Raw genomic sequence first — 25130 nt, 5'->3', positions numbered from 1 at the left:
CACCTCACCAGCGCAAGACCTGACCTCACCTCCAAGTCAACTGTTGGCTTTACAAGATACAAAAGAGCAGTAGTTCTGCTGAGAGTCTCTCTTCGATGAAAAGGCTTTTCATACCAGAGACAGATACCCAGCACCTCATGGGCCATCCTCTCTTCTCCTGGACTGTAATTGCGTTGCCTTTTCATTGTTCACTTTGAAATCTCTTCAGACATTGCAAACGTTACAGAGTGGTACTCGTGCAGGGTCCATGCAACGTGACAAATGTGTGTGTGTGTTGTTTTTTTTTTTTGAAATCACATTACTATCTTGCCTGAGGACAGTAGCGACTCGCCCCATAAAGGGCAAGCAATGACAGCCACGCTGACTTTCTCAATCTGAGAAGACAAAACAGACCTATGAGTCATATTGACCAAGTGAGAGAGCAACACAAAAAAGAAAATTCAATATACTTCCTCTTTGTGTCAAATTATTTTATTCTAAAGTCATATAAAACCAATAACTAAACTTTGTTCATTCAGCTCCCCCATCCGCCTTTTAATCTCTCTATTGAATAAACAGGCAGGAAGTTTAATTAATCTCAATACAGTTTTTATGTCCTCGCAACCCCCTCCACCTCCTTCAAAAAAGAACCAAAACCAGGACGACAATCTTTTGACATTCAGTAACTGGCTCTCTATGACATTCGCCGTCATGGCTTCAGATCCCATAAAGGTTATACATCCGTTGACTTTTGTCTTCCTGTTTGACCCCGTAACTTCCTCCGTGACCTCTCGACCCCCAGCGGACATTTAAGCTGCTGACAGTCCGGTCATCCTCCAAGTTGGTGACATACTTTACTGATGATGTTATTGCTTACAACTTCAAATGATGAGCATTAGACTCCCTCCCCATCGTGTGATGTGTCACCTCACAGTTTGTGACTTACTCAGGACCAGCAGCCTCTTTATTAGTGTTAGGTATTTCTATGTGACTCACAATAGATCAGCGTGTAGAGTAAAACACAGCCTGAGAGTCCACAATGGATACTGGTGCAGTAGTGAGCAATAATTCAAAAAAATCAAAAAGCTACGGAATTCATTATTCATGCATTGATTCTCAATTCCACTAACATCCTACAGCAGTCTGGCTGGGACCATGGGCCTCATATATGAAATGACAGGCACCGATTAGGACCATGAAAGGATTGTTTTGGGATTTCTCCAGAATTAAATATTATTCAGTCGACCTTCACTGAAGATGGGTTCGGAGGGCAGTGGTGGAGAGGGCTTACTTTCAAGCATGTGATTTCCCAGTGAGTGGTCGACTCACTGTAGGTTCAGTTGAGGCTATGGAGTACGTCAGTGGAGAAAAACATAGTAACTGAACTGAAGCAAGGTTTCCTTTGGATGCCAGACTTTTTGAGATCAGCAGCTTTGTTGACAAAGAATAGAGCTGCAGCCAGTTCCCACTTGGAGCCAGTTTCAATGGCTTGAGCATCTGGTTAGTATGGACACTTTGGAGATTCTCCACAGTACACTGAGCTGACACGGACCATAGAGAGAGACCTTTCCACTCTAGCCGAGGAACAACCTGGAATCACTCTCCAGTGTCTCAGCTTGCAAGAGAAATTAACATTAAAAGACCCCAATGAACTCAGCTTCAGACGGTTGCTGCAGAGAACTGAAGTCAACTGAGGTGGCTTGCTTCCGAATATCCTGGAAACCCCAGAAGGTCACGACTGCTGATGTCACGAAAGCGGGTAGTCCATGAATGCAAATGCCCCCTCCCTCGTGGTCCTTTGATATTAAAGTGAAGGAGTGAAGCGGGAAGGAGTAACGCAGTGAGGGAGCCTCACAGTCCACTCTTCTTCTCTGAGAGAGGACCTCGCATGCATCATGCCCCGGACCGTCAGCTCAGGTAAACTGGTTTCCATTGTCACCAGACTGGATGGTCTGTTGTCTCTGCTCTCTCCTGCAGTGTCAGTGTCGTGGCTGCTGGTCTTCTGTTTGTCACCGTGCAGCCGACTGGTCGGAGTGGGAGCTGTGCCCATTTGCACAAATGGACAAGCCGGCTGTCACGTCCTCTCGCTGGCCGACCTGTTTGACCGGGTCATCCAACATTCAGCACGAATGCACGGCATTTCAAATGACCTGCACTCTGAATTTGTAAGTCAAATTGTGTTAGTTGTTTATTAGTTGACAGAAATGTCAAGTTTTTTTTGTTTTGTTTGTTTTTTAATGTGTGTTTTTGCAGTTTTCAATTCATTTGGGAAACTGTGTTGAAATAGTTTCTTCATTGTAGATTGAATCTTTTATAGAGACTAAAACTGATATTTTGCGTGCCACTAGCATTGCCAGGGTCGAGACTGTTCTGTCCAGAGGGTCACTGACAGACCCTATGTGCAGAGTGATGTAGTCTTAAAATGAAGAGTAAGAAGTATTCAGGTGAATGCAACTTAATGTCAATGTCAATTGAGTGTGGCACCCACGTTGCTTTAGCTCAGAATATAAAAATAACTGGAACAATCCTGCATTTTTGGCGTGTTGTGCAGAATGCAGTCATGCAGGATGTAACAGTCAGACAGCCAAGGGGAAGTATTTTCCAGGAATGGTTGTGGAAGCAGATTGAATTATATCAAAAAGCAAGCCCGCTAACGTCACTGGCACAAGCAACTGACTCTTGACATTTCACTGTTGCATCCAGGAGCAATACTTCCTGCCCAGCCGGAACCAAATCAGCCGGCAGGGTCGCAACTGTCACACCTCTAGCATCTTAACCCCGAACGGGAAAGAGAATGCTCAAAGGATGGCGGTGAGTCCACGTTGGTGACATCAGATCTATTTCAGTTTCTGCACGGAAGTTCTAACCTGCGCTTCTGCAGCGTGAGGAGTTGACTGAGGTGATCCTGAAGCTGCTGCTGGCCTGGAGGGATCCTTTGTGGCACTTCCACCTGAGCATGAATCGCCAGCACGACTTCAACAGCTTCAGTGACAACAAAGCCCAGGAAATGAGCGACATGGTGCACGAGCTGAGGAAAGGAGTGGAAAAAGTGGCGGAGAAGGTGACGACCGCTTCACATTATCGTACACCAAACCACTAAATGAGTCATTTCCAATATTTGTCTGTTGACACTGCATCATGTCACTGTAGATGCAGACGCTGGGCATCAGTAACTCCCTCAGCAGCGTCTCCTCTCCCGAGCTCCTGCAGCCTCCGGACATCAGCGACTGGCGTCTGATGAAGGACTATGACCTCCTGTACTGCTTCCGCAGAGACTCCAACAAAGTCCAGAACTACCTGAAGATCCTCAAGTGTCGCATTGTTCCAGAGCATGGCTGTTGAAATAGACATTTTTGCTAATGTTGAGCAGGGGGTTCTTGTTTCCTAAAGATGAAGATGAAGTTCTTACCTGAGGAAGTGATGATGTGGGGAAAGGGGTAGGTTTTGAGGGACCGATTTCTTCTCAACATTGTAATTTATTTATTTTGGTCTTTCGTACAAATGTTATCCATCAATTAAATTACTAAAAATGAATCGAGATTCAAATTATTAGTTATGATGACAGGGAAAATGTCTAATAAATATGTTGCATGAGAACCAACACTTTTGTCTCTGACATATATCTGCATGACACATATAGGAGAGGCCAGGCAGTGACCAAAGGAAAGCACTTGTTAATGTAAGTCAGAGCACTATGGCTCACATTGACAAACTCAAGCCTCCTGTTAGCAGAGATAAATGTTCATGAAGGACTCAGAAAAAAATGTGTTTCAGACAGACAAGTTTATTGGGTAACAAAACAGCATTAACCATGTGTACTCGTGAAACCGGTCATGACGCGGCAGCTATGGTGATGACCTCTGTCCTACCGCTGCTCTGCTCTACACAGGACACGTGCAGGGAGCCATCTCTGCAACACAAAAAAACAAAAACAAAAGCTTGTCAAAATTGTATTTGTCTGAGTTTGACCAAAGCAAATATCGCCTCAGTGACCTTTTCATTGTCACGACGGTGTCGATGTCATGGTTGCTCTCTTTGGGCGGCAGGTTCTTCAGGATGATCTGGAGAAAGGTTTCAAGAGGCATCTCATGAACATTCACAAACCCTCCATCATGTCAATTGTGAGGGACAAAAACAGAATGAGTCTCATGAACCAAAGCTGACAACTGACATGCTCAGTGTTGTGGATCACTTCTTAATATATTGCAGATAATTTGGATCAACAGTCACTTCTCGGCATTGAAATTGGCATTTTTGGCCTACATGTAAGGCAAGGGAGACTGGGAACAAGGAAGAAGACAACACTAACTTTAGCACCTGAAGAAGAGCCGTTCACACTTTACCTAATTGTAAAGGTTTTACAATTAGAATGTAGGTAATGACAGATTATCAAGGAGCTTGGATGTGACAATGCCTTGCCTAAGGGCAGCAAGAAATGATAGAAATAGCTCCCTACTCGAACACAACTCTGATCATTGCAGATTACAACCCCGCCTTCCTGTCAGAAACAACAATTCAACGATCTAAAACGGCTTATTTAAAAGTTTCCCTTGTACAATGCAATTCATTTCAACACTAATTCTCTCCCAATATATGAGCAAACATACTAACATCTCGACAGCTCACATACCAGTATGGTAAAACTGCAGTACGACTGCAAACCTAGCTAAAGTACGGCATGGAAACTCCCTCCTTCCTGGAACTCACCTTTGCCAGCTTCTCCGGCTGTTCGGCTGCAACTCTCTGGTAAATTTCTAAACACAGGGACGATAGCTTCCCCTCCCCACTCAGGACATGGCACCTTCGGGCAGGCAAAGGGGAGCCAGAGGGAAGCAGGACGGTGAAAACTTCAGCTCCTGAATCGTCAAGCTCCTGAAACGTGCAAACAAACGATGACTCATCCGATTCCTGTCTCGCACTGGGTTTTCGGGAGACCTGCGCACCTTGACCAGGATGTCGGTGGCGGCAACATCTGCTGTGACGGTTTCTTCATCAGGGGCGAGGTTGTCGCGGCCCACCAGCAGTCCGGCTTCCAGGGCGGCCCCCACAGCGATGACCTCATCCGTGGGCGCCCAATTGAGAAGTTCCACATCGGGGAACATCTCACGGATCATCTGTTGGAGTCGAGGGATCCGGGCAGAACCGCCGCAGAGAACCACCTGAAAAAAAAACAAAAAAATATATATCAAAGCTCAAGTCCCATAGAACTATTGGAATCTGGTTGCTATCAGAACCACCTACCTGGTTAATGTCAGTGGGGGAAAGCCCTGCCTCCTGCAGCAGCGCTCTGATGGGCTGGATGCTTTTGTTGAACAATGACGAACACAGCAGCTCAAAACGTGCTCTACGGGGAACAATAGAATAAAAGGAACTGGTTAAACATTTGACAATGAAGATGTTGTAGTTACATACTCCAAGCTCTGGTGAAATATTTTGGTCCAAACAGAAAAAAAGGACGGCAGGTAAACCAGGAAACAATGAAAGTCAACCTTTGTAAAACAGTGAGACATCAAGTCGCACAATTCACCTGGAGACGTTGCATTCAAAATCTATGCCGTCGTGCAGGGAGTCCACGAAGCAGTTTGCAGAGCCGAGCGACGATAAAGAGTGTTTGGCCATGTCAGCTCCGTTCATCAGCTTCAGCATTGCCCGTGCGTTGGAGCTCACATCATGTTTGAAGGAGCTGTGGCAAAAACATGGAGGTGCGATTGGCTGAAGGCTTTTGAGTTCCTGAGTGAGTCTGTTATGAGGAGCATAAAACACCAACCGCTTGAATTCTGTGGCGAGGTGTTGAGCCAGCGCCTGCGTGAAACTCTCTCCTCCAATGCTGTGGTCTGTGTGAGTGTTCAGAACCCGGAACATTCCCCCATTCACCTGCAGCACGGTCACACTCAAAGACGTACCGCCAAGCTTGTACACCAGAACATGGCTGGAATCACAGTTAAATCACAAAATAAATAGCTCTGTTTTGGCGTTGACTTTAAGCAGACTTCAAGCACATACCTCTTTCCTGAGGGAGACTCTTGACCGATGTTGTAGGCCAGAAGAGCCGCTGCGGGCTCATGGATCAGCCTGAGGACATGGAAACCTGCTGCTTCGGCGGCCTCCCTAGAGGGTGATGAGATCTTCAGAGCGGGAATTCACATGCAACTAAAAGATGATTGAATGCTTGGTGCCTAACCTCAGTGCTTTCTTTTGAGCATGTGCAAACTCAAACGGGACGGTGATGACAGCTTCAGAGGCATCAGAGCCCAGGGCTGACTGTGCAGTTTCTGTGACGACACAGGCGCTCAATCGCCGTACATTTAAAGTGTGCAGCCAGATGCTTCAATCTACCTTTCATTTTATGGAAGATGAGTTTCGCCACATCCACTGGCGAGACATGTTGCTGTTTTTCTCCTGCTGTGATCTCATAATATGGCTTGTTGTCTTTACTAACCACCTGGAAAACAACTCCACGTCACAATACTGTGGCCAGTCAAAAGAAATGCACAACAAACATCACCTGGCACTTTGTTTCCGATTTGTGACTCTGAGTCTGTGAATCATCAAAGCTGGAAAGCAAGAACATAGGAGAATTAACCTCCGCCCTCATTGCAATGCAGATTTATTTTGGAGATTTATTAGAACCAGCAGGAGCTCAGTCACCTTCTTCCAAGGACTTGCTTGACTTTGACAATTGTGTTGGCGGCATTGCGGACTCGCCCTTGCTTTGCAGCAATCCCTACAATCTATGGAGGATTGGAACAATAGAAAACATACAAAACATAATGGAAAAATATCCAAATACATACTTAAGTAACAAGGACAAAAAAATTAACCTATTAAAATATTTCATCTCATATGCATTTCATTTGAATATAAATCAACATAACCATGGACCAGCCATTCCAGATAAAAAGGCAATTTATTTAAAAATATATTTTCAATATTCCTTCAATGTATTTTGAGGAACAAGAAAAACACACAAAAATGACGAATAAAAAGAACAAAAGTTTATTCTTAAAACAAAAACATGCTATATTCACCGCTGAAGTGGATGTGGTGACTCAAAAAGAAAGAACAAAAAAAGCAGAAATATAACATATTCGTTATAGTTTTAGTCTGACGTCAAAGGGGCCACGAAAATACAAGCATAGGGCAACACTTTGCCCAGGTCTGGTATAAGTCAATATCTAGCGATGGAAAGTATTTTACAGACTTACTACTTCTATTACTATTCAAAAGATAGACAAGTTATATACTTTACCTGCTCATTTTCCCTGTAGGCTACGACAGCTGGGGTGACTCTGTCACCAGCATCATTTGCCACGACGTCTGCTCGCCCATCCTGTGCGGAAAAATAAACACCTTCACTGGTTGTCAAAGTTTAAGTAGAGGATAGACTATCTGTAGATGATGGGTGCACTGTATTTCTCTCTGGTCCCAGGTTGTCCTGTATGTGTCCTTTCAAAAAAACATGCCACCTGACCACCCAAGGGATGACATCCAAATAGAATGTCTCAATATACCTCAGTCTTTGTGTCACATAATTTGAATAAAAATACTCTACATAAAACTATGGTGTACAAAGACAAAATTGCTACTTGAATGAATCGGTCTCAACTCAATTTGCTCACTTGAAAAATTCTTCTACCATGGAAATCTATGCCAAACCTTGGCGAGTCAGTCATATTTTTCCACTTTATTATATTTTGATTAATGAGATATCCTTTATTTGTCCCACAATGGGGATATTTGTGTACTAGTGCTCTACTGTCATGTCAGAAATACTGATATTCCCATATTCCCCGGACAGCGTTGAGGAATCTTGGGGTTAGGGAAGGATGGTACATGAGCTTGACAAAGAGAGGTGTGCAGCACCTTCAGACATGAGGGGATGGACTTTTGCGGTGGTGAAAGGTTTTAATGTTTGATTCACGTTTATACCATCACTTTTATCTTGCAATCAAATGTGTTTCCTCCACATACAGTGTTTCTCTTTAGACAGAGATTGGGCATCTTGTCGGGATGTGGGGACCCAAGACACACCGGGGAGATACAGTATGAGATGAGACCTGCGAATAGCCAATGTCCTCCCACATGAACTGGAGGAGTGATTTTCTATTAAAGCTTCAGTGACCCAACCTCCGACATGGAAATACATCCATGACTTGGTGTATTGAACAAGATGATAGCTGGCCTAAGTAACGTGTAGGGTTGACACGATATAGCATATAAAACTCCCAGGTGAAAATATACATTTTTCAAGAGTATATAAATACATCCCTATTCACGCTTTAAAAGTGCAAATAAAATACAAGAAGAAAAATCCAGTTAGCTTCCACTGTGCTTAGGACGGGGACAGATTTGACTATTACGGACAATTAAGGACATCGTGTCAATTTTATCAAACACAAAGAAAACGCGTGATAAATAAAAAGATCGACAGGACTCTACTAACCTTAAAAATCGCCACACAGGCGCAGGAGTAGCCAAAGTGAACTCCTATCGCAGCCATGCTGAGCACACGACACACCGGCGGAGGCGCGGAGTTTGTTTCCGCATACGCAATTTCCGGTGAGGAGTTTGCAAAGAGAAGCGCATCACATATTTATTTATTTATTTTAAAAGCGAATTATATGGTGAAATATACCACCATGGAATTTGCACATACCACGGCGAGTGTTTTAGTATGTGAAATTAGACATTGAATTGCAAATAGGATTTGATCATAGAACGTTATAAACTTATAAAGAGTACGTGACGTAGAGATAAATAGCAACACACTGTGTAGTGTATTGGACTTTTTGATTTTTCGAAATCGATCACTACGGTGCAGCGGTTTTAATGTGTCGAGTTGTCCGCGCTTGACGTGTCCGATTTCAGGCCAGTTGTCTAATAATATCCCCAGTAAACATGTCGCTGCTGCTGCTGCTCTCTCTGCTTTTACTCGCTGGTTTCTCTTCTGCCGCAGACAATTGTGAAGGTGAGGAAGTTCACACTTGTTAAGCCGCTGCTTACTTTCCTGCTGCTACTGCTGATCAGCATGTGCGGCCCACGGTAAAAGTTTTGAATGTCCAACGATACTGTTGTGTCAAACTGCAACTAACCTCACACAGGATTTGTTTATAAACAAACGTAACGTTACGTACATGACGAAAACAAGTTGAGGAAATGAATTTAACAAGAATAATTAAATTAAATTAAATTAAATCAAATTATTGGTTGGAATAGAAAGGAGTGCAAGTAATTTCATGACCTAATAAATGAATGAATTGAGAAAGTAAATTGCATTCATATTAACATATTAATTGAAATAATAAGTGATCAAGTAAGAAATAGCGGATTTAGTCGTCTCAGTTGTTTTTAAGCGACTTATTGTAAATGTTGACAGGATTCTGCAGCGTCACCACTAGAGGGCTCTGTATTCACTGACCTTCACACTGAAATTTATACAAAGAAAATTTTTTTATTAATAGAATCGAGAACATTATTCAATGACAGAAATGCGGTTACACCCAGTCTCACTTATTGTTCTCATGAACTAACAGAGTCGCCCCACAGTGTGTGTGGGTTTCCTCCATAGACTCTACACCGGTCTGACGTCCAGACACAAAGAACTGAGTCCAGCTTTGGTGGAGAAAGAGCTGTTCCAGAGCTGCTCGGTGGCTCGAGGAAAAGAGGCACGACTGGTGAGAACCACACCACTGGATGCCCGGGTTCATCATTGTTGAGAGGATGAGAAATGAATTTAGAAGAATCAGGTTTAAAAAAATGAATATAATAGATGTAGATCAGTGGCCTGCAACTACATGTGCTGTTGATACTTGGGTGTGTTACAGTGCTATTACCTGGGGGCCAGCAGTGATGCAGCAACCCGAGTCACAGCATCTGTGTCCCAACCCCTGTCCTCCCACGTCCCTGTCGAGAAGGTCTGCCAGCGTCTCAGTGACAAAGACACGCAGATCTGCCAGCTCAGATATGGTAACTTCATCAACACACCCTGTTTTTGCCTGTTGACTTTGGATTTGAATCCTGCTGGGTTCCCACAGAGCCTCAGCCGAGAGACCTGAGCAGCGAGGGACTGAAGAAGATGAGGGTGGTGGAGCTGAGGAACATTCTAGCTTCGTGGGGAGAGGAGTGTCGAGGGTGTCTGGAGAAACACGAGTTTGTCAGTCTCATTGTGGAGACAGCTCCTCGGCATGTCCAGACAGCAGAACTCTGACTCAGGAGTGGAAGCCTGAAATCCTGTCGAAAGCTGTGAAATGCATCATCTGTGTATATCGTTCATACCTCTGAATAAAACACGCTTTTTGTACTTTGTGACTTACTTCAACATTATTCAACAAGCTTATATATTGTGCTGACCAAGCTCACTGGGAAGGAGTCCAGGAATATTCCAAATAGATAGTCCAGAAACCCTGCAGAGAAAACTAATTCAGGCCACTTGGATTTTGTTCTTTCAGCTGAGCAGATTGTTGGGTCAAATAAGCTTTGGTACTGTATGATTCATGCGCATAAGTCGGCTCTCATCTTATTATTTGTCTATTGTATTCTTTATAATTTGGAAAATGACAACAAAATTAAATATCTTTATGATTGACAACATTTCAATGGATCTTTAGCATCATATAATAGTAATAACAGGTTTACACAAACCTATTTATCGTCCTCAAGTGCGGTTCATTGTTTAAATAATTTCATTTACATTTAATTTATTTCAGCACCCAAGCGTCAACAAGCAAATCATCATGACACAGTGTCACTCACTTGAACTAGAATAAAGAAAGGTGGAAGATACTGGAATGTTTTGATTATTATTGTTACGTCTGTGTGATAGCTTGTAAGACTGGTAAGATAGAAATTTGAAATTATTAACCAAAGATTTAACATTTTAGAGAAACATTACGACTTATTAAAAGCTCTCTAACGAATGACAAAGATTGTTACCATAGCAAGTATCCCCTGGGAATGTCATCAGGCAGGTGGTGCAGTGGATAAAGTGAATAAAAAAAGACAACAAAAACAACACACCTGTTGCAATATGACCTGTTGTCACCCAACAAACCATTTTTGTAAATTATTATGTTATTCTCATCATCCTAAGTGTTCTAACTACTAAGAGGTAAACACATCACAAAAAACAAGTTAAAAAATGAATTCTTTTATTATTTAAAAAACGTTTTTTTCTTTTAAAAAAAACAACCAAAATAATAAATAAAATAACTTCCTCTCTCAAACTATAATATGAACTTAGTAAAATGCTCTGCTGTTGTAGCGCTCACTTCTTCTCACTGGCAGGAGGAGCATTTAATACAGTTCAGCGCGTATTGAATTACTAACTTAACTTTATTAATAACTCAATTAGCTTAATGCTAGGATGCATCTGGTATATCACCTTAGCAGTGATATCACAGTGACGTCTAGTAAAAGTAGTTCATCTACTGGAGACAATACTGATGCGTGTCTAGGTTCAGCAAACCTACTGTTCCTGTTAAGACTGGGTGCATCCTTGCCTGGGTGCTGCCCCCGCGACCATAGTTTGGATAAGTAGACACATGCTGAGATCACGTTCTGTCCTCTTCTATTTTGACTCCCTCCACTCAGAATGTTCAAGATTGGTCATTTCATTGCAGAGATGTTCAACAGTGGCGCCAAACTGAAAAGCTGCTTACGGAATCAGTCCACCCAGTCTTCGGTGCCAAGGTGCAGATGGTGAAAAAATGTCATCAGACTCATTTGCACATACTTCCTGTTCTGGGTGAGTAATTTCCTGCCTCACAGTAGTTTTACAGACCGCTGTTCTTCTTCTTAGCGACAGATGTGAGAGCTGAAAGATGAAGTTGCAGGTTCTGCTGTTCTCCTGGATGCTTCTTGGATCAGCTGTGGAGTCAGTCTCACTGCCAGAAATCACAGATGGAAACTTTATTGAGGAGTGTGTGAAGGAGCACAACAGGGCTCGGTCAGCCGTCAGCCCACCTGCAAGAGACATGCTTTACATGGTAAGTTTCTCATGCATTCTGAAGCACACTGCTGTATGAGGGACAACGGAGAAGGGATGAAAATGAAAACTGCCGGGATGCCAAAGTGCTGTGTTATGGCTTGTAGGGACCGAAATAGACGCATTTTTCTCCATGAATGACTGAAATAGTGCTCAGCTGGATAACACCTGTCCAGACCTGTTCTGGCATGTGCTCTCAACTCGCTGGTCTCAGACCTGGAGGAAGCAGGCTGCTAACTTTGCCATCATGCATCAGAAATGAGTTCAATCACCTAGAGCGACTCACTAGACCTGAGAAGAATGGCAATGATACAGAAATATATATCAGGGCTTGTTGAAAGACTTGTTTCTCTCACTTCTGACACTGTCCTTCTCTCTCCGTGTTATTCTTGCCTGTGGTTTCCAATGCTCCCGCAGACATGGGACGAGGGTTTGGCGATCACAGCAAGAGCGTGGGCGCGACACTGCCTATTTGAACACAACATTTACCTGGAAGATGCTCGCCGGGTCCACCCCAAATTCTCCTCCGTGGGGGAGAACTTATGGGCTGCCTTCCCACCATCCCAGTTCAGCGTAAGAAGAGCCGTGAATAACAGCTGGGTCAATGAAAAGATCTACTACGACTACGACAAGAACAACTGCAGAAAAGAACCGTGCGGTCACTACACTCAGGTGGGCACTGCCCTACTTTTTTGACATGGCAAAACAGATATCACCACAACTCATTGTCTCCAGGTCGTTTGGGCAAGCAGCTACAAGGTTGGTTGCGCAGTCCAGTTGTGCCGGGATGGAGTCAAAGAAACAAGCTTCGCCCATCAACAGGGCGTCATCTTTGTGTGCAACTACGCAACAGCGTGAGTTCTTTGTAAATCGCAGAGCTATAACATAAAGTGGTTTTCAGAGACATATTGATCCAGGAGTATTTCCCTCTCCATGTCCTCATTGATCCCATCCATTAACCTTGTTGGTTGTCTTCCTCTCCTTCCTTCACGGGGCATCTCCATTTCCAATATTCTTCGTCCAACATATTTCCAGTCTCTTCTCTTCATGTCCAAACCATCTGACCTCCCTAACTTTGTCAACAAACTTCTACCTGAGCTGTGCCTCTGATATATTCGCCCCAGATGTTGTCCCTGTGTCACTCCCGATGAAAACCTCACTGTAAACCAAACTCACCACTATCTCATATCCCCTTTCACTCTCGACAATGCTCTAGGCATAGAATATACATTAAAAACTGCACCATCAAAGACAAATGATACTCAAACTTCTGCCTAGTAATGACAAAGTCATTATTCCTCATCAGTGGGAACTTTGATGGAGAGAAACCATACGAATCAGGAGAACCGGCCTGTTCCAAATGTGACGGCACCTGTGTGGACAAACTCTGCCGTGAGTCTCTTTAGCTCAAAAACATAAAAGTGAAGTTTACTTGTGAGATGAGGCTTAGAAACGATAATGAGATATTGTTATTGTGTTTCACAGGAAGTCCGGAGAGAGACGCACTGCAACGTAAGTTCAGAGCTCAACGGTGCAGGATTGAAAATACAACAGTGACAACTGGCTCCTCAATACTGATGATTGTGCATTTCTGGGAGTGTCGTGAGCGGAAATTGTGAATTGGGGAAGGGAGAAATTGTGAAGTGAGATCAGCCGGAACCACATGACCAGGAAGGACAGCTTCCTCCGATCGATGGAGTCTGTCTTCACTGCACTGCACATGATTATTTATCGCTTCACCCAAGAGCAGCCTTGTGGACAATGTTGTCTACTTCAGTCAAATGTCTGTCTCCCAGCAGATAATAAATACGACAGAATATGTTACCATTGAAAAATAGATCAGATTATTTCATGAGGAAGAAAGAGAATGTTTGACTTCATTGTTGTTTATAAACAGGTGTTTACAAGACAAGTTCTCTCTCTCTCGGTCAAGGTTACAACTGGACCCCAGACTGGGATCCTGCCCTCAAATCAAGCGGCACCAGCTACGTTGCTGTTCTGGTCACGCGACCGGTTGCCCTCATCTGCACATTCGTGGCCGCGTATGTGGTCCACCACTTTTACCCCAACGTCTTCTGCTATGAGTAGACGCCATTTTGTGTCATGGAGACGGTCAACCCACATCATAAAAGCTGAGTATATATAAAACATGCCTTCACCTGGGCCTCTGACCCAAAGGAACTCCTTCATACATCACAGAGGAACACCTCTGCAGCACGCACTGCGAGGAATTCTTCACAAGTGGTTACAGATTTCTTAAATAATCTAAATTTGTGAATAAATATTACCAGACAAGCAATGAGTTTGCAATGCAAATATACAAAAATATATATAGCAAGATAGGAATGCAAAATGTGTGTTTTACTAAAGAATTGTCAGACCATGGAAACTAATGCAGTGGAAATTTGTTTTGTATAAACACTGACCACAGAAAACAAAAAAAGTCTACTTAAGTCTACTTTGAGATGGTCATTTGACCAGAAGCAGGAAATCTTTTTTTCCTTCATTTTATTAGAAGTTGTGATCACAGATTCACCAGAGGAAATATAAATATTTACAAATAAACGTGTAAAAAAGTTCTGCTGTTAACTTTCAAGACAAACACGTGTCTGTCTGAAGGTCACGTGACCGTCGCCATCAGCTCTGCTTTTTGATTTTGTTCATTTTCTTCTTGTTGCTGGCGCGGCTGACGACAGTGGGAGCTGGGGTGGCAGGAGGGGCGCCCAGCTTCTTACTTTTGGCTTTTTTCACTTTGTCTTTAATAGCCTGGATGTCCAGATGCGCTTCTTCCGGAGCTGGAGAGAGAAAAGTGTGGTTACTGAACCGAGTGAGATCATTGTTATGGCTCCATCATGACGCTTCTCTAGAAGTCCCTCCTCTTCCCCACACACCTGTCTTCTTTCGGTTCTCACTTCCTCTGCATCACTCAACCTACTGGTGGAACTTTTCTGTCCTACCCTTCACCGTCTTTTCTTTTCCCACCCGTTTCTGTTTTCCATTTCAACATTGCTATTTCAAGGCCAATCCCACCCTCTTCATAACTCTATAATTCTGACATCATTCCTTTATAGCTTTCCACCTTCACTTCCCCAATCCAATTTTCCCACTTGGCCTCTTAGTCCTCAAGGGATTTTCCCTCCCACTCGCTGAACATTGCTCACTTTAGCTCATTTTCTCTAGGACCTACACCCATATCTCTCTATTCTTCACAACTGGCTCATTTTTTTCTTCATGTCCCTCCCTGTATCTCTCTTCCTGTCTCTCCATCTGGAAAGACTCAGCCTTCCTCTCCTCTTCTATAATCTCTCTTGCTTGCTCAGCCCTTTGTGTTTCTCTCTGCAAGTCAACCAGTTGACCAGGAAAATCAATTCTATATTTTACTTCACATCACAGAACCGCTGACCCCTTCACCTCCGGACCCTGGTGGGCGGGCGGTAGGGGCCAGGTATGCTGGGTTACCTTTGCTGGTCTTCTTCAGCAGCGGCTTCTCTTTAGGAGGAACAAATGCTTGATTCCTCTGCTGCTGCTTTTTAGTCACAGCTTCTGCTTGTTTGACCTAAGAGGAGAATGAAAAACGTAAACAAAGTCAGAATGAAGTTGTGAGTACCATATTTTACAGACTATAGGTTTCACTTTCTTTCAAAGTTTCACCGGTCCTGCAACTTATACTCAGGTGTGACTTACATATACTAAAATATATAATTTCAATTGTTATTAAATGTTATTTCACAGTGACTGACATGACCAAAAAGTCCGTCCAAATAACCTTGATTCTATCCCACTGTCCTATGGCATCGGTCGCACTCCATGCCAGACACCTCACGTGATTACGAGTGATTAAGCATCACAATAGGAAAACACAACAAGAATCATATCAATGGACACGATTGTCGCGGCTTTCTGTGCCTTTAAATGGCTTTAAACATCATATATCCATATCACATGACTATAAAAGTTGTGGCCATGGACATGGTGTTGCCACTTCATTCATTTAAAAAATACATTCCAAAAACGCGACTTATACCCGTTTTTTTCTACTTCATGATGCATTTTTTGACTGGTGCTACTCCGAAAAATACAGGAGTTATTTTTCAGCGGCCAAGATGATGACGGACAGCAGTAGCTTCTCACCTTTATCTCCTCCATTTTCTTCCTCTTCTTCACACTCTCACGCAGGAAGTACTCGCCTGTCGCCAGTTCTTTGTCCACCTGCACACACAAAATGGTTTAATACACGAGCAATGGCCCCAAACCCCAAATTTTTCTCTCATCTTCCCATTCACAAGTTCATAGACAGCTTTTCAATGAATATTGCACACACCTTGCTGTCAGGCTGTGGTGGGGGGAAGGGTGTGTACTCCTTCTTCACATGCTTCTTCTTGGGCTGCTGGCGCTTGTTGAGGTGTTTGTGTCTAAAGTGAGGCAGGAATCTCTCCCAGCTCTGCATCCTCAGGTCTGGGTCTTTGGAGAGCTCTCTCTTGATCATCAGAGTCTGATAGAAAACACACATTTCAGCATGGACCTCATGTGACTCATTAGCTCACTCAGAGTCCCGTCACGGACTTGACGCCCTCAGCTCCAGGATCCAGCCTCACACTGAAGCCCAGAGAGACTTAGTTCAGTCAGGAGATCAAGAACAAGGATGGATAACTTCCTCATCGGGCGTCACATGGTATACAGATTCTGGAGTTACCTTGATGTTATAGATGGGATGGATGTTCTTCATGGTGTCCATGACAACCTTTCGAACCTAAAGACCAAAAACATAAAAACTAGAGTTCTGATGTCACCACGTGAACAAGACCTGTGTTGTCATCCTGCGCCAAAAGGCATAACACACATTAACAGACACGTGACTTCCAACTTCATGTAAACACATCACCTCCTTCAGTCCATTGAAGGGTCCGATCGCAGAGACTGTGTTCCCCTGCACCATCACGTAGCAGCTGGTTAACAGTTCTAGTGCCTGCAGAGACAAGAGGAATATTGCAAATAACTAGAAATAACAATCAAAGTTCAATAAAATGAGATCGATTCCAAATATTGTGTTGAACACTGACATAAAAAGAGCATCCAGACTGTAAAGGACTGAAAGACATTTTCGCCAGTTACAGAACTTTGCTGCCCCCTAGTAGAGTGAGTGGTGCACAACTATTGCTCAGATCCTACAGGAAATCGCAATGTTGCGGTAGCAACTATTGAAGCTTCAACTTACAACAATAAAATAAGTCTGCGAAACGGAGAAGGGACTGACTTTTCATACATCATATTGGTACGTTTAATTGCCATTTCTAAGTTTTTCTTGGAATTTAATCATTTTCTTGTGAAATGGGGGTTAAATTCAGTGGATGCTTGAGAAAAAGAAACTGTTGCTTGTAGCCGAAATTACAACCAAGCTCAAAATGCTTTTAAGACACCATTATTTCAGTACAATGCCAAGTCATGATGAAGAATTTAGAGATTAATGGCAGGTGTACGGGTAAACATAAAAGAAAAGAAATATACTTTTAATGTGGAGCCTTTGGGGCCGATCAGCCGCTGCCGTCGCTTCACAAACCGCTCTCTGTTCCTCACCAAGGTCCCGACCTTGATGATGTCACAGGCCACGTCATCCTGTAGTATCCGTACAGACTGAGGGAAAGAAAAAAAAGCATTAGAGAGACTTAATTCAAGAGTTTAGACGCTACCAAAAACAGCTGTTGTTCCTCACCTGCTCAAATGGAACGCTTCTGGCCAGCAGTTTGATCAGGTCTCTAGCTCGGATAATGGCATAGGGATCATAGGTCTTCTTGGTGGTGCAGACAGACATGCTGCCCTCAATCAGGTCCAGGGAGCCTTTTATATTCTGAGGACAACAACTGGTGTCAGCAGCCCATCAGTGGCAGTACAATGTGCTGAGTCAAACTCCACTCAACAGGTTTGTTGTCAACATGTCTCTAAACCTACCACTTCTCCTAAAGCTTTCTCCACGAGTGGCCAGCAGTCTTTCAGGTAGGCTTCTCTGTATTTGGGGAAAAGAGTGGCAAAGCTGCTCTCCTCCAGCAAACCTCGCGGGTTGTCCTCCTTGGTGAACGGCTGCTCCTTCCATCCATCAGGAACAGTCAGGAGTTCAGCTTCATCCACCGCTAAACACATGTACAGACAAGACTCGTTGTAGTGCTTCGGAGACAACTTACACGTGACTTCTCGGTGAAGTAGACGATAGTAAAGATACGCAGAAAAAGCCGCCACAGTACCATGAAGTAAACCCATCGTGCTTAGCGACACACTAAGATAATCTGAATGACTGAGCGATACTAGGACATGTTTGGATCCGCAGCCCAACATGTGTCGCGTGGAATCTCAACATTATCAACAAACCACGCAACCATTCTCCGCGAGTCATTCGATTCCTTGTACAATGTACACTCGACAACTTCCGTTTAATACCTTGTTCTTTGCTCTTTTTCAATTTCTTTCCACTTGGAGCTTCTCTCACGCCGTCTCCGACACTAGTCGACGCCATTACTGTGCCGGAGCGGAAGTGACGTACAATCCGTATTTTGCGCCGTTTCCTGCTGCTGTCGCTATGACGACATAAAAGCATATTCGGTACCAAATCTATAACTTAAATAGATCGTTTGATTAATTTAATAGAAAGTAAGTACTGTCACATTTTGATGGTCGTCAGCTGAACAATAGAGGCCAATTCTCTCTCCTCCAGAAGGAAGGAAGTTTCTTCATCCTGGATTCAAAGGGCAACCAGGTGTGCGCCTGCACCACTGATCTGTACAACCAGTCTTCATGAAACTCAAGCATCACACAGGCAGATTCATTTCAACAAAATTTATTCTTCTCAAACGCGCCCCTAATACTTCAAAATAAGTTTGATGGTGATCACTGAGAGTACAGTCAGCGTCAAAACACCAATTAATCCGATCACAATAGAGATCATCGTCGTGTGCACCGTCCCTGCAGAGAGAGGAAATTCAGTAAGAGGCAGCTGTTTGGGAAACTTGTTGGTAGCGTTTGACTCACAGGGAGAAGAGTTCAGTCCAGACTTGGCTGCACCAACCGTCAGAGGACCAGCCGACACCAAAGCAGAGACTTTTCTCTTCGAGTGATGCTCCACTGCTCTTCTGCGACGTTGTAGACTCGAACAGTTCTGGAACACAATTTACATGCGATTCTTCCATCACAGTGGATCGTTTTATTTGTGTCATGTTACCTTTGTGCATTGTTCGTCGTGTCCACAGATGTTGGCCAGGCAGTGGAAGTAGATTGGCAACATTTTTGGCATGTGGAACATTTGCATGGAGAATCTGCTGGTTTGGGACAAACCGTTGTCATTGATCCAGTGGACAGTGTTGTCAAGGGGACAGCTGCAGACAAGAGAAAAGCAATGCCTCATTTTTATTGAATTTTGGATTTTTATGATTAATCCACAATATTACTGAAGGGTCAAAGATTATTACTTGGCTCCTTTATATGTTTTGACATTGAAATGTAACAAAAAGTACAGATGGACCTTGATAAATTTCTGAATAGATTTTTCCCATTACAATGAATGGAAAAAGAATTAATGCGTTCCAAGCCTTGAAATAGGCTTTTGTAGGAGTGAATGTAGAGTGTCTGCTGCAGCTGCGCTGTTCGTCTATGTGTGTGGCCGCTGCATGTGGGAGGGGTTGCCGAGTGAGTGACGTCTCTCCAGAAGTGAAGAGGTGCCCGGTGCGTGTCCAGCTCTGAATGTGCGCTTCTGTGCAGTTTGGCTGTGACCAAGTCATAAACCAAGTCACGCTCTGTCCCAGACTCGCCTCATCCCTGTCCCAGCTCCAGCCCACAACAGGACATCAAACCCTGGAGTGCGCGCTCCAGCCTCAGAGGTGTGGAGAGCGAGCACCTGTGACACTCTACCACGGTCCAGTGCGGAGACAGGAAAGGTTTTACACCTCAATATGAAGAAAAAACAGTAAATGTAGCTAACTGGACAAGCTGCATACAGAGGCTGCGTTATACACAATAACAAAGCGAGTTGTGGGTCAGCTGATCGGTCCGCGACGTTATGTTTTTTCCGGCTTTTATTCGGGGGCGTTAGAGTTCTGGATTTTTTGTTCGAAATCCGAAGGAAAAAAAAATCTCAAAATTTTTGTTTGAACTCCGATTTGTTCGAAGTCCGGGATGTTCGAAAACCGAGGTACCACTGTACTTTAACAAATTTTTAACACTTGCAAGTCTGTGATAGAACGAGAGGAAGTAGAAGTCTGACAGTAGCATTATTTATTTATTTATTTTTCCCAAGAAGAGCATTGACTAGAGTGTTAGCCGTTTTAGAAAATGAAGTGGAAAACAATTTCATCATCAGGCAGGCAAGAAGGCCACCTAGGCTGTTGTACTGCAGTACTAACCACACCACATAAAAGCCATCGACCCTGCACTCAAATGGCAGAAAAACTTGCACTCATTCACAGCACAAGTTCTTAAGATTCCTCAGCCATACAAACAAAATACATCCAGGCAACTAGTACATAGCTGTAGTAGTAAAAGGGGATATATTTGAGAAATGTTACAAACTAGGCTGACAGACTATAATGGATTAGGGGGTTGAGGGATGACTTTGATATGATGAGAACTACATGGTAGATTGTTTACATTCTATCTTAAGATTTTATGAAAAATTAGAGTTGACATTTAGTTTACTTTTTAGTTGACAAAGGTTTGGGGAGCAACACGCTTATAGGCCCCGCCCCTAGGGTCATAAGGTCAGGGATGTTTGTTTGGGCTTCAATAGGGAGGTCAATGAAACTGAGCAATAAAGTCCACACACACACAAACAAAAAATGAATACAAACAACCCGGAGAGACAAACATCGTCCCTGAGGCGACTTACCCGTCCTGGATGAAGACCCCCAAATCTGAGTCATCGGGGTCGCTGCTCTCTGTTGCCCAGCAGGAGTCTACCTGCAGCCGAACATCTGAGGCAAAAGAGTTGTTGGTGTGCAAGGCCACCTGGAAGAACAGCGTGTCCTCCGGTTCCAGCTGTAGCATGTCGCGGTACATCTCACTGAAGGCTAGGTCACTGTACAAGGCCATGACGACTAAGAGCTGTAGCGATGAGTTGAACTTCACCAGGGACAGAGGCGACAACCTGCCAGGGGAAGCCACGTTAGTGGGGGAACCACAGTCAGTGGAGAACCTGACCTACACTCACCACTGCATGGCCATGTTGAAGTGAGCGTTCTGAACGTAGTGAAGTGGGTAAACGCACTGCCAGACCACCTTGAGGTCCCGTCTGCTGATGACCTCTGTCTTGGTAAGGGTGACAGTCAAAGTGTTCTGAAACTCGATGTGGGTTTTGTTCACCTAGCAAAACACAGCCATGAAGGTAACAGAAGAGATAGATGAGGACCCAGGTTTTGATGACTCGTTCCATCTGGACAACAAATGGAGGAACTGGGCTTCACACCTCCGTAAGTGGAGAGTGACTAGAGCTCCCTCAGAAGTGTTACTGACTCACAGGCGGCATACATGTCCGCAGCATTGTCACAAACCACCACGAGCAGCTCTTAATGCACACAGTCACGATTGAGGTGAGCCATCAAGCCTCTTTGATTTGATATCACAATTCCATCTCCAGAATTTTAAATTCAACTTGACTCGACTTCACTTACACGCCGTTCTGTACCACACTTTGATGACATCCTGGAGGTGTGGAACACGAAGAAAATGTCGCTTTCCTCCATGTCGCATCTGCCATCGTTGAGCTTCACATCCACCTCTCCCCCAATGTACGAGGCCAGGTACGGTTTAGCAATTCCACCAATCATCATCCTCTCCAGACACTGGCTGAAGAGACCATTCTCTGTAGAAAGAAGTTGTTGATCAGAGCAGAGCTGAAACATGAACCAACATTGACACGATTCGAACACTACAGAAGAGCAAGTTGGGTCAAGACAGAAAATGTCAAGCCATTCACCATAAAGACCTTCTGTACTGTAAACTCAAACCCATACTTATCTGACTGACTGACTCTTGGAGACTACTGCACGCAACAAAAATTGCATGTCAAATACATCTCAAAGCACATTTTGAGCTAGAAAGAGGAAAAAAATAGATGACATTGTTTAATAAACCGATGAAAAAAATCACGCCGGTTTAACATTTTTCAAATGCTATGGATATATTATATTTAATACACATTCTGTCCCAACAGTGTGCTGTTGCTTGTCAATGCCATTGCCTCACTTGTAGTAGTAGGGATTTTAATGCAATAATTCAGTATTTGGAACATTTTATTATAATTGGTGCCACAGTGATTTATTATTTTGGTACTCGAGTATTCTAAAGGATAATAGCTCAGATTTAAATAACAGCAGGGGTGGGCAACCCAACAAGCACATACAGGACCTAAAACTCGCACCACACTGGTTTGCCAACTGTGGACTAAAGTGATGGTGCAATGTCACACAGTACAAAAAAAAATGTAAAAATACAACATTAATGAGTGAGAGATTATGGTCACATTACACAAAAAAAGATGCATGAAACCCTCCATTACAGCCAAGTTGTTTGAAGAGTGCAACCCACCTACACCCCTCACATCTACATACATTTCAGACGATCAGATCAAAGTCTTTTAAAATAGACTTCGTCAATCTCATTTTCAGAGGAAACCCGAGAGAAGCATCTTCACCATTCTGAACTTGATCAACATGAACACCACAACCCAAGATACAACACGTATTTGATGTGTGTACCGTGACAGACTGGAGTCCGGGGTGTTTTCATCTGAAGAACAGGGCTCACGTCGTAGTAGCCTTGTTGACACAAACAAGCGAAGGAGCCCAGAGTGTTCAGACACAAAGAGTTACGAGGACATCGGCGCCGTGATGAGCAGAGATCAGGACCTGGCAGCACAGAGAAGCTCACAATCGTCAAGGGAACAAGACAAAGGTCTCCTGACTCACCAGTCCAATGAATGACTCCATCTGAAACGGTGATGTTGCCCAAGTGACGCGCCATGAGGTATTCAAGCTGTTGGGCCGCTGGCAGGGGAAACCCACTTTCCGTGTTGGCCGCGTCAAAGGACATAAACACAATGCGGGTTTGGTCCAGCTCGTCAGACAATGGTTCAATGGATGCCACTTCAACATGGACCGGTGGATCGTAGTGGTCCATGATCTTCTGCATCTGTTCAAACCGAGTACAATTTGTTTAACACTGCTGAAAGACTCGAGCGAAAAAAAACCCAAAAGAGATTAAGGAAATACTTCAGATTTTAAAAAGAACTGCTTTCAAAGCAGTTTGCCTGGATTCTTTTTATAAATGGTGTGATAAGTTCAGCCATCTGGGATAGGCTTAAGGTAGAAGTAGCACACTAGGCCTCTTCACAAAACGCCCTCTGAAAGCTACTCCCAATGAGTCGTTTGAGAAGTGACCACCTGTAGAGTCGGGTGGACAACAGTGGTGGAAGCTTCATGAATGTGCACAGTAAATTTTTAGCAGGCCAAGTGTCTATTTACGATAGGACCCAGGTATTTTACCTATCTAGATCCATTACTAGCTGATCTTGCATTCAACTAAATGATCTTCGAACATTACATGATAAACAAACAGTAGCGATGCATGGGTGTGAACTCACATTGCTTCGAATAATCCTCATAAATTTAGCCCCAGGATCAGATGTGGCATCCAGAAATTCGACAGGCAGTGACCAGGGAACGCTCATGATGAGTGACATGCTGCTGTAGTCCATCTCCATGACTGGCTCTCGGTACAGACTAGGACTGTCAGCTGTGCTCACAATACCTTGCGCACTTTCATTCTTGGTGATACACAGATGCAGACGCTCCGACTCCCATTGCGCATGGCACTCCTCCCACACATCCAGTACGTAGGTATGCCCATCTTCCAGGCTGGGAAGATGCAGCTGAGCCTCCTCAAGATGGTCTCTCTGCAGAAGTGGACCGTTCTCCAAAGAGAGCTCGTACACAAAGCCCAACGTCGGCTCATCTGGCGTGCCAGGTGTCCAAGAGGCGATGGAGTCACTGAAGCTGAACCTGATCTCTGAGACTCCGTGAGGAACTAGGACCAGTAAACAACAGATTAGGCATGGAAAACAGGTGATTGTACGGCAGAATACAATACATCCATAGCATACATATACATATACATATAATACATAGCATCCTCCACACCTGTGTGGACCGTGATGGTCTTCTCACGCATCAACACGTCGCCACAGAGGGCCTGCACCTTTGTCTCATAGCTGTGACATGGCAACAGGTCCATCACACTATAGCTGTTAGTGTTAGTGACGCCATGCAGCGCCCCCTCGTGGTAAACTCGGAAGCCCGAGAAAGGGGCGTTCTGAGTTTCCCAGCCAATGGTGTAGTTTTCAGCACCAAACACTGTTTGACGCAAGGACTCAATGTTGAAGTGGTCTAAAGTGGAAACAGGTTGAAAAGAATGAGTAACATTTGGTGAGCAACCTTTTATCTACACACACACAAGACCTTTGTTTTCAATTGCTTTCAATTTGAATAACAGACAATGCAGATTTAAAACAGGAAACTGCGTACTTAAAGTTGTACCATTTGTTCAATTTCATTTATTAATTTACCCAGACTTTTTGGCCCATATATTTACAGTTTTCAAAGAAACAGCATTGTGAAAAATATACATTCATTCATATTTCAGTACACTCAAGTCTTGAGCAGCACAATATTTTTAATTTGTCATGCATTTTCCAGAACACTCATAACCATTTTTTGTGACCCCGTATAAAGATGGTTTGCTCACCAGTGTACCAATGAAGACACATTTTAAATATTGTTGCTACACACTGCCATCTAGAGGCATGAATTAAATATTAAATAATTCAAATGACTTTTTGAATATATAATTTACTTTCTCTCCAAATTATATTTTTCTAGTTTTGGTTAGTCAATACTTATATTTTGCTCACAATTTATTAATCTTGATAAAGACTTGTCCTACAGACGAGACACTTGCATTGTTGCAAAGTGTCGTGAAAATTGGCAACGATTACAGAGTCAATTAGAGTTTTCGCCAAAATCACTGCTATAATTTGTCTCTAATAGTGAGAGAAGTGTCATAAGCAGCTTTCTGTGTGGGGAACTCACCGATGTTCCCACTATTCGGGATCAGCTTGCTGAAGCGTGACTCTTGT

General features: G+C 43.6%; 6 protein-coding genes across 6 annotated transcripts; 3 read left to right on the top strand and 3 right to left on the bottom strand.

Annotated features, from left to right (window-relative positions):
* The first annotated feature begins 1798 nt into the window (after window positions 1-1798).
* Window positions 1799-3397, top strand: prl2 (prolactin 2). Its single transcript, XM_053863535.1, has 5 exons — window positions 1799-1896; window positions 1957-2144; window positions 2683-2790; window positions 2861-3040; window positions 3130-3397. Exons 1-5 carry the CDS (start codon window positions 1875-1877, stop codon window positions 3319-3321), a joined length of 690 nt encoding a protein of 229 aa, XP_053719510.1. The 5' UTR covers window positions 1799-1874; the 3' UTR covers window positions 3322-3397.
* Window positions 3398-3746: 349 nt separating this feature from the next.
* Window positions 3747-8512, bottom strand: hspa14 (heat shock protein 14). Its single transcript, XM_053862934.1, has 14 exons — window positions 8423-8512; window positions 7229-7309; window positions 6628-6710; window positions 6485-6533; window positions 6316-6421; window positions 6161-6251; window positions 5983-6087; window positions 5747-5908; window positions 5507-5662; window positions 5221-5323; window positions 4923-5138; window positions 4687-4851; window positions 3973-4040; window positions 3747-3889 (listed from the first exon to the last, which is right to left on the bottom strand). Exons 1-14 carry the CDS (start codon window positions 8477-8479, stop codon window positions 3811-3813), a joined length of 1521 nt encoding a protein of 506 aa, XP_053718909.1. The 5' UTR covers window positions 8480-8512; the 3' UTR covers window positions 3747-3810.
* A 365-nt stretch (window positions 8513-8877) lies between these two features.
* On the top strand, window positions 8878-10186 carry cdnf (cerebral dopamine neurotrophic factor). Its single transcript, XM_053862297.1, has 4 exons — window positions 8878-8947; window positions 9526-9653; window positions 9804-9945; window positions 10014-10186. Exons 1-4 carry the CDS (start codon window positions 8878-8880, stop codon window positions 10184-10186), a joined length of 513 nt encoding a protein of 170 aa, XP_053718272.1.
* Window positions 10187-11753: 1567 nt separating this feature from the next.
* glipr1a (GLI pathogenesis-related 1a) lies at window positions 11754-14547 on the top strand. Its single transcript, XM_053862258.1, has 6 exons — window positions 11754-11963; window positions 12380-12634; window positions 12698-12816; window positions 13269-13354; window positions 13448-13474; window positions 13896-14547. Exons 1-6 carry the CDS (start codon window positions 11799-11801, stop codon window positions 14048-14050), a joined length of 807 nt encoding a protein of 268 aa, XP_053718233.1. The 5' UTR covers window positions 11754-11798; the 3' UTR covers window positions 14051-14547.
* krr1 (KRR1 small subunit processome component homolog) lies at window positions 13895-18485 on the bottom strand. Its single transcript, XM_053862257.1, has 10 exons — window positions 18392-18485; window positions 17909-18087; window positions 17673-17807; window positions 17468-17593; window positions 16845-16928; window positions 16656-16712; window positions 16284-16454; window positions 16094-16171; window positions 15422-15518; window positions 13895-14757 (listed from the first exon to the last, which is right to left on the bottom strand). The coding sequence occupies exons 1-10, from the start codon at window positions 18465-18467 to the stop codon at window positions 14600-14602; spliced, it is 1161 nt and encodes a 386-aa protein (XP_053718232.1). The 5' UTR covers window positions 18468-18485; the 3' UTR covers window positions 13895-14599.
* A 310-nt stretch (window positions 18486-18795) lies between these two features.
* LOC128757909 (pancreatic secretory granule membrane major glycoprotein GP2-like) lies at window positions 18796-24246 on the bottom strand. The gene is made up of 10 exons (XM_053863537.1): window positions 24136-24246; window positions 23580-24022; window positions 22906-23128; window positions 22696-22845; window positions 21610-21800; window positions 21150-21301; window positions 20829-21086; window positions 19170-19323; window positions 18980-19106; window positions 18796-18913 (listed from the first exon to the last, which is right to left on the bottom strand). Exons 1-10 carry the CDS (start codon window positions 24227-24229, stop codon window positions 18810-18812), a joined length of 1896 nt encoding a protein of 631 aa, XP_053719512.1. The 5' UTR covers window positions 24230-24246; the 3' UTR covers window positions 18796-18809.
* Window positions 24247-25130: the final 884 nt, after the last annotated feature.

Source organism: Synchiropus splendidus, chromosome 4 (genome assembly GCF_027744825.2).
Source record: "Synchiropus splendidus isolate RoL2022-P1 chromosome 4, RoL_Sspl_1.0, whole genome shotgun sequence".
Taxonomy (NCBI): Eukaryota; Metazoa; Chordata; class Actinopteri; order Syngnathiformes; family Callionymidae; genus Synchiropus; species Synchiropus splendidus.
Note: the sequence above shows the minus strand (reverse complement) of the source record. Positions and strands in the feature narration are given on the sequence as shown.

Coding starts and splice junctions, on each gene's coding strand:
- glipr1a (XM_053862258.1), top strand. CDS start 11,799: ATGAAGTTGCAGGTTCTGCTGTTCTCCTGGATGCTTCTTGGATCAGCT. Junction 12,635..12,697: donor CGTGCGGTCACTACACTCAG/GTGGGCACTGCC, acceptor CATTGTCTCCAG/GTCGTTTGGGCAAGCAGCTA. Junction 13,355..13,447: donor CTGTGTGGACAAACTCTGCC/GTGAGTCTCTTT, acceptor TGTGTTTCACAG/GAAGTCCGGAGAGAGACGCA.
- LOC128757909 (XM_053863537.1), bottom strand. CDS start 24,229: ATGGACCTGTTGCCATGTCACAGCTATGAGACAAAGGTGCAGGCCCTC. Junction 24,023..24,135: donor GACCATCACGGTCCACACAG/GTGTGGAGGATG, acceptor TACTGGTCCTAG/TTCCTCACGGAGTCTCAGAG. Junction 18,914..18,979: donor TGGACTGAACTCTTCTCCCT/GTGAGTCAAACG, acceptor CTCTCTCTGCAG/GGACGGTGCACACGACGATG.
- prl2 (XM_053863535.1), top strand. CDS start 1,875: ATGCCCCGGACCGTCAGCTCAG. Junction 1,897..1,956: donor GCCCCGGACCGTCAGCTCAG/GTAAACTGGTTT, acceptor TCTCTCCTGCAG/TGTCAGTGTCGTGGCTGCTG. Junction 3,041..3,129: donor TGGAAAAAGTGGCGGAGAAG/GTGACGACCGCT, acceptor ATGTCACTGTAG/ATGCAGACGCTGGGCATCAG.
- cdnf (XM_053862297.1), top strand. CDS start 8,878: ATGTCGCTGCTGCTGCTGCTCTCTCTGCTTTTACTCGCTGGTTTCTCT. Junction 9,654..9,803: donor GAGGAAAAGAGGCACGACTG/GTGAGAACCACA, acceptor GGTGTGTTACAG/TGCTATTACCTGGGGGCCAG. Junction 9,946..10,013: donor GATCTGCCAGCTCAGATATG/GTAACTTCATCA, acceptor GGGTTCCCACAG/AGCCTCAGCCGAGAGACCTG.
- krr1 (XM_053862257.1), bottom strand. CDS start 18,467: ATGGCGTCGACTAGTGTCGGAGACGGCGTGAGAGAAGCTCCAAGTGGA. Junction 16,172..16,283: donor CACCACAGCCTGACAGCAAG/GTGTGTGCAATA, acceptor TTGTGTGTGCAG/GTGGACAAAGAACTGGCGAC. Junction 14,758..15,421: donor GCTGAAGAAGACCAGCAAAG/GTAACCCAGCAT, acceptor TTCTCTCTCCAG/CTCCGGAAGAAGCGCATCTG.
- hspa14 (XM_053862934.1), bottom strand. CDS start 8,479: ATGGCTGCGATAGGAGTTCACTTTGGCTACTCCTGCGCCTGTGTGGCG. Junction 6,534..6,627: donor AAGCAAGTCCTTGGAAGAAG/GTGACTGAGCTC, acceptor CTTGCTTTCCAG/CTTTGATGATTCACAGACTC. Junction 5,663..5,746: donor CTCGCCACAGAATTCAAGCG/GTTGGTGTTTTA, acceptor TTTTTGCCACAG/CTCCTTCAAACATGATGTGA.